Consider the following 6,820-nt stretch of genomic DNA (forward strand, 5'->3'; position numbering starts at 1 on the left):
GGTAACATTTGGTCATTACCATCTCTTCCAACTGCAGTTAACAATTCACCGCCATATTTCCCTTTCAAGAAACAATCATCCAAACCTACAATGGGCCTACATGATATGAAGCTCACCTTACATGACTTCAAACACATATAAAGTCTCTTGAATATTTGGTTCCCCTCATTAGGTTCTACACTAACTTTGACAGTTGATCCAGGATTTGACCTAAGCAGCTCATTTGCATAGTCATATATTCTTTTATATTGTTCTTCGAAATCACCTTCAATTTTCTTGTATGCCATTTTCTTTGCCCTAAAGGTTGTTGACCGAGACACATTAATGTTCTATTTCTTACAAACTTTGTTTTGGAGGTTAGTCAAATTAATATTTGGATTTTCTTTTATGGTCTTCTTTAACCTCTCATTTAACCATTTTGATGTGACTAAACAAACATTAAATTCTCTACTGCAGGTATGCTTGTTTATAATCTTCCTTAACTGCCATGTATTTTGGGCAGCCTTATATGCACAATATGCGTACCATGGACACTTCCCTTTTGCCCCACAACATTTAACACAAACTCTTCTTTTATCATTTTTAAATACCTTCAATTTCCTACCATTCTCTACATCGTAGCTTCTTATTGCTTCTGTGAAATCTTTTTTTTCACTGAAGAATGTCCCCACTTCCCAGTTATATTCTTCCATACTTTTGGGCAATGAAAAAATGTCAAAATTTCCATAACGGTCTCTATCATCATTTGATGAATCACTTAATACAAGGTTGTCTAAACTTTCAGATTCCCAAGAATTATCAGATAAACCTCTATCCTGTACATGCTGGAATGGATTACAAGACTCACTTGGTCCACCCACTTCAACTTCCTCACTACGGTTACAGAAATCATCTTCCACTTCATCTCCATGGACATTAACCTCCACAAGATGATCTTCACTCAACACATCCTCTTCAGTCCTATTCCAACTTCTAACATTGTAGTCATCATGTCCCCCATCATCCTCTCCCTCAGACTCTGTTTCTACACCAATATGATTGTCACCATCTGCATCCTCCCCCAAAACAGCCCTAACATCCTCTCCCTCAGCCTCCGTCTGTACACCATTACCATTGTCAGCCTCTACACTCTCCCCCAAAACAGCCCCATCAGTGTCTCCCTCAGCCTCTTCCTCCACACAATTATCATTGTAAGCCTCTACACCCTCCCCCAAAAAACCCCATCAGTGTCTCCCTCAGCCTCTGCCTCCACACAATTATCATTGCCAGCCTCTACACCGTCCCCCAAAACAGCCCCGTCAGACTCTTCCTCACACTCTACCTCTACACGATTATCAGTGTCACCATCCCCCAACATATGAACGTACTCAGGATTTGACACCATGTGTACAACATACAGGTGAGATTGACCATTCAATATGGCAAGGTTGACCAGATCACATGCACCCTTGTCATCAGATAATAGTTCTAACCTTCCTTCTAACACAGTACCACCACTCACTGAATACCACAATTCTTTAACATTAATATAACTCATCTCCTTCAAAAATGGACATAATTTCAAAGTAGCTCCATCTATCTGGGTCAATTTTTAAAGTAGATGTTTCACCGAACTCATATTTAAATTCACAAATTTGGCCCCATGGTGAAAGACAACTTCGACATCACAGTTAGGCATCTCAACTAATATAAAAAAATCATGTCAGACTAAGTTTACCCAAATAACACTACATTTAATTGACCAAAATAACACTACATTTACATTATAACAGGGTACAACACTTCCAAAAAGCACTTTAAACAGACCATAAACAATTAAAATAATTTTGTACTGAACCCTAAACACATCATAAAGATTGACTTTAACCTGCACAATGGGGACCACATAGAACACCCATAATGGGGGACAACAACCAAACAGAAATAATAGTTTATGGGGGACCACAACAAAAGCAAACACACACACCAAAGCAACCATAAACCCAACGAAAGCAATGTACACGCACCTTTGAATGGACCTTCGAATGGAACCCACTTCGCACTTCCAAATACCCCACGAACAATGCGAAAAGCGCTTCCAAATCACCAAACGCAGTTCTGCTTTCAAAAGTCCCAATTGCGATTTTTCACTCTTCGTCAACTCAAAAACACTCTATCCCAAATGCCCTAATTTGATTTCATTCACAACAAAACCCGTAATGGATATATCTTTCACAAAACCCCTAAATGAATTATGATTTTAATTTTCCCAATTCAATAACCTATTTCCATGTTGCCTAATTTTAATTTCATTGACACGTCATTACCAATATTGTCACTCTTTTGCCACGTTTTAATTCTCTACTGTCAAATAATCAATCAGTTAACACAGTTAATCTGCATTTAACGGAAATGACTTTATTGACACAAATTTTTCTATATTTGGATGCAATTGTCACTTTTGAATCACGTGTGAACGAAAATACAACTTTTCTAAAAGGAAGAATAAATTTGACATACTTCAACTAAACTGAGGAGAAAGCAAACAATTAAACCTAATTATTAAAATATGACATTCTAATATGAAAAAAAGAACGATAAAATTTGCGTAAATATTTTGCAATCAAAATAATTGTTGAATACATTATTTAAGTAAAAGAAAGTGGAACTAGAAAGGAACATTGAAAGGAATCTATCTTAGAAGATGATGAAAAATAGAGATTATGGTGTAGTCCAAATCCAAGCAATGAGATGATGATCGCATTAAATTGTGCACAGTTGCACATTGTTTAATGCCCTGTGAAGAAATGAAGTAACCAATGTTGAAGAAAGAGAATATGATTGTCCACTTTAAACACCACAACCTCCATTAAAGGCACTGTACCATTGCTTCCACCCTACCATTTCATCATCAACATCACAACTATCCCTACACCTATAGGACCATACCTTACCCTTCACATCTCACTTTCACCCTCTTAAAGTCACAATAAATAAATAAATCTCATTGCCTCGGAAATCCAATCGTAGAAATGCCAAAGTCTCATTCTGGATTCTGTTTCCTAATTCTCCTAACATCACAGACGCATATGTTCACCAAGATATCAATATATACTACTGTCCACCAAACATACAGACAATAACTATAATTCAAGTCTGTGTAATTAATTCTTCTTGTTAAGAGTGCCCACTAGAATTACTTTTATAATTGTTTTTTAGTGTATATACTTTATAGGCAATTTTTTTTATTAATATAAATTATTTTTATTTTTAAATTTTTTAGAAATTTGTTTTTCTAAAAGTTTAATAACATTTTATATTTCAATAATAATTATCCGTTGAAATTTTTCTTTATTAATAAGACATGAACAAAATAATTTACAAAATATGGAGAGGACATATTGTTGAAACAATTCAAAATATATTATAAATTCATCTAGACGCTAGATGTAATTTTTAAAAGATCTAATTATTTAGTAGGTGTTTAAACTGTTTGTGATTTTCAAATATGTCTCTAAACTATTTCTTTTCTTGATTGGATTTTAAAACTAGAACAGTATTCTCTGGAATTATTTTTTAGCTCTTTAGAATTGTTATACAGTTATAATCTGTGACGATTTTCAAAATTACAAAAACCCAGATGAAAACAATTATATGATAAAGACTTAACTAAAATAAAAAATATATTTAAAAAATCATATATAACTGGATAACCTACCTACTAATTAAACTTTCTCAAACTCAAAATCAACTTGAATGCAGTCAATTTCTCTTAAAAGCAACCAAGTTTATGTTGATATTTTTCTTATATTATCTAAAACATGTTCATGAAAACTTGATTATCAATTAGATTAGGCAACAACTCTTGAAGGTGTGTACACGTTCTTCGGACAAAATAGAAAACAGTGAAATTAAATGATAAGTTCAATTATTTGTACGATGAAAATAAGTGTTACCAGCATACACTGTTAGGTCCTTACCCTTCACCTGTGGAACTGTAAGGAGATGTGACTTGGAGACATTGACATTACTGTTTTGTATTCCATTTGTAGAGTGGCCAATCTTGGTTTCTTCTTTCAACACTGAGAAAGCAAGTGTTCAGGAACTACTACTACTGAGCTGATAGGAACATTGTAATAGAGAAATTAAACTAGATGGAGTATATGGTAAGATGAAGCCAACAAGAAGATGGAAAAAACAGTGTCAACTTGTGTCGTAACAAAATACAGAAGTACTACAATACAGGTTGCTGTAACTAATATCCCTATGAAGTTAAAGTCAAATTTGAACTACTATCTTGATTAAAGACCTATTATATAAGAATTTAGGAAGAGAATCATGATGAATGGAAAAGTCCACCAGAAGTGATTAGGAGCATGGCACAAAGAGGCTATTGAATAGAAAGTCTTGTTAACATCACTACCATTTGTGTTAGATTCTACCAATTTGATCTGCTGCTGGCATGGTTTTACCCCAAATGGAACATTACTTGTTGCAATTGCTCCAAGAGGGCAACAAAGGTTGGGGTTGTTCCAGGCTCCAAAACGTGTTCCCATTTTTCCATAAAACTCCATAGAGAATTTAAGCTCTCCTGCAAGATTGTTACCACTAACATAGAGTGCATTGAGAGAAGGAAGAGTTGATAGTTTTGGTGAAAGGTTGCCTGTGAGGTTGTTGTCACTGAGGCGTAGAAATCTCAACCTCTTCAATTGTATTATAGACTCAGGAATTTCCCCATTTAAGCCCATGTTAGAGAGATCCAAACTGACCAAGTTATGAAGGTTTTCCCACTTCAGGATCCTGATATCTCCACCTATTGCATTGTTGGACAAAACCATTTCCTCCAAAGAATGCATCTCTTGAATGCTCAATGTCAACCCACCAGAGAATCTGTTATTCCCAAGGTCCAAAAGGGTCAGATTCTTCAGATAAGCAAATTCTTTCAACAAATTCCCCTCCAAATGGTTATTGCTAACATCAAGCTTCAAAAGGGAGGTTAAGCATCCAAGTGTTAAAGGTAAAGACCCGGATAGTGAGTTTCTACTCAAATCAAGTATCAACAAGTCACCCAGTGCAGTAAAAATATCTGGAATGTGTCCACTGAGATAGTTTTCTGCAATGACAAGCCGATTCAACTTTTTCAGGTTGCCAATCTCTGGTGGAATTTCACCTGTTAAACCATTTTCTAACAGTACTAGGGACTGAAGCTTCTTTAGGACACCAAAACTTGAAGGGATTTTTCCAATGAGACCTGTGTTTGATCTAAACTCAAGTGATCTTAAGCTGCCAGCCAGATTTTCCCAGTTTGCATTGGGGATTGTAACCTGATGCCTGCGTTGTGATCTAAAGCATTTGAATAGGGATAGAGTTTTGAGGTGCTTCAGCTCAAACAAATGTGGTCTGAACTCCAAATTTTTGGCACAACTTAGAGAATTCTCGTAGATTGGTCCAATGTTCAAGACAGTAACATACCAAAATCCGTCAAACAGATCACAAGAAACCCCCTGCAGCAGAAAACAATACTAAATATCAGTCAAACAATGTTTTGAATATCATGTACTGTTTTGGAACATTTTTTTAAAGAGAACATGGCCTAATAGGAAACAGATACAGTGACTCAATGCATGCAATATTTTGCAAGGACCAAATTAGTTACTGGAAAACAAAGACAAAATAACTGAGGTTCATACTTTGAAGCCATCATTTTGAAAAAAAAAAACAAAAAAATATTTAAAGAAGAACAATTCAGGACTCTGTATAATTCTAAAAACTGAGCCAAGTGATTTTCTTTTATTTTCAGAAGGCTTGCTGCAGAATGCCAAGTTCACCTCACAGTTATATGTAAAAAAAATTCAAGGCCTTGTATACTGACATAGTAATGATAAGTTGTTACCCTGAAATCTGTAAGGCAAAAGATAATAAGAATTTGAAATTCTTGAATGCAAGATGGTCTTATAACTTCAACCAGAAATAGTTTAAATAAGGTGCTACACATTTCCACAGCCAATATAAAGGTAGTTGCTATGAAATTTTGCACTTTGATGTATAGTCATTCAGAGGGGTCAAAACTGAAAAGCACCTCAATAGGAGTCCAACCACAAGGATCTGGATAGAGATCTGAGCCATTCCACCAGTTACCAACAAAACCTTGAATGGTGGAGAATAGAGCATCTTTCTCAGCCTTCTCCATAGGAGCTTTGTCAAGTTCTACTTGTCCATGACACCAAGCACTCAGAGAGATGATGAAGAGAGCAATGATGACATGACCAAAAGCCTTGAAGTTCCTCATGAGGTAAAGAGTGAAAGCAGCACTACCATGAACAGGATAAACTCAAGGTGTGGATGGAGCAAAATTGATAAAACAAACACAAGCAAAAGGAGCTATTTTGGCCTGAACTCTATTTCACAACTTGCATTGTGATTTTCATACACAATTCACTATTTGACATAGAAACAACATCGAACTAAATTACAAGAAAAAGGACAGACAAAGGAGGAGGAAGAGCAGGTGACTTACTCCCTCAACAGTAAGCAAGCATGTCAAGACAAAAGAAATACCAAGATGGGTCCCTATGGGAAGCAAGGGACATTTTAGCCAGTGGTATTTGATAAAACAAATGGAGAAGATTCTTGCATCAGGAAAGGAAGAACAGGATCCTAAAATTGTGTTCAAAACTTAAGAGGAAAAGGAGAAGAATAATGGTAGAGGAAAAACAAATGCATAACAAGAAACCTGACTTCTTTTCCTCTTTGTGTTTATGGAAAAGCTAAGGAAGTATATAGCAGATATAAGGGAACAACACAATATGTTCTTGTTAGCACAGTTCTCGAAGCTCAAAGT

General features: G+C 35.6%; 1 protein-coding gene across 1 annotated transcript; it reads right to left on the minus strand.

The window, feature by feature from the left end:
• Positions 1-4,139: 4,139 nt before the first annotated feature.
• On the minus strand, positions 4,140-6,772 carry LOC108318870 (piriformospora indica-insensitive protein 2). Its single transcript, XM_052869107.1, has 2 exons — positions 6,059-6,772; positions 4,140-5,483 (listed from the first exon to the last, which is right to left on the minus strand). Exons 1-2 carry the CDS (start codon positions 6,266-6,268, stop codon positions 4,281-4,283), a joined length of 1,413 nt encoding a protein of 470 aa, XP_052725067.1. The 5' UTR covers positions 6,269-6,772; the 3' UTR covers positions 4,140-4,280.
• Between the last annotated feature and the right edge of the window lie 48 nt (positions 6,773-6,820).

Source organism: Vigna angularis, chromosome 10 (assembly GCF_016808095.1).
Source record: "Vigna angularis cultivar LongXiaoDou No.4 chromosome 10, ASM1680809v1, whole genome shotgun sequence".
Taxonomy (NCBI): Eukaryota; Viridiplantae; Streptophyta; class Magnoliopsida; order Fabales; family Fabaceae; genus Vigna; species Vigna angularis.

Excerpts from the sequence above, each read along its gene's own strand:
- LOC108318870 (XM_052869107.1), bottom strand. The coding sequence starts at position 6,268 with ATGAGGAACTTCAAGGCTTTTGGTCATGTCATCATTGCTCTCTTCATC. Across the intron at positions 5,484-6,058 it reads GTGGTTGGACTCCTATTGAG|GGGGTTTCTTGTGATCTGTT; the intron begins GTGCTTTTCAGT and ends TTTCTGCTGCAG.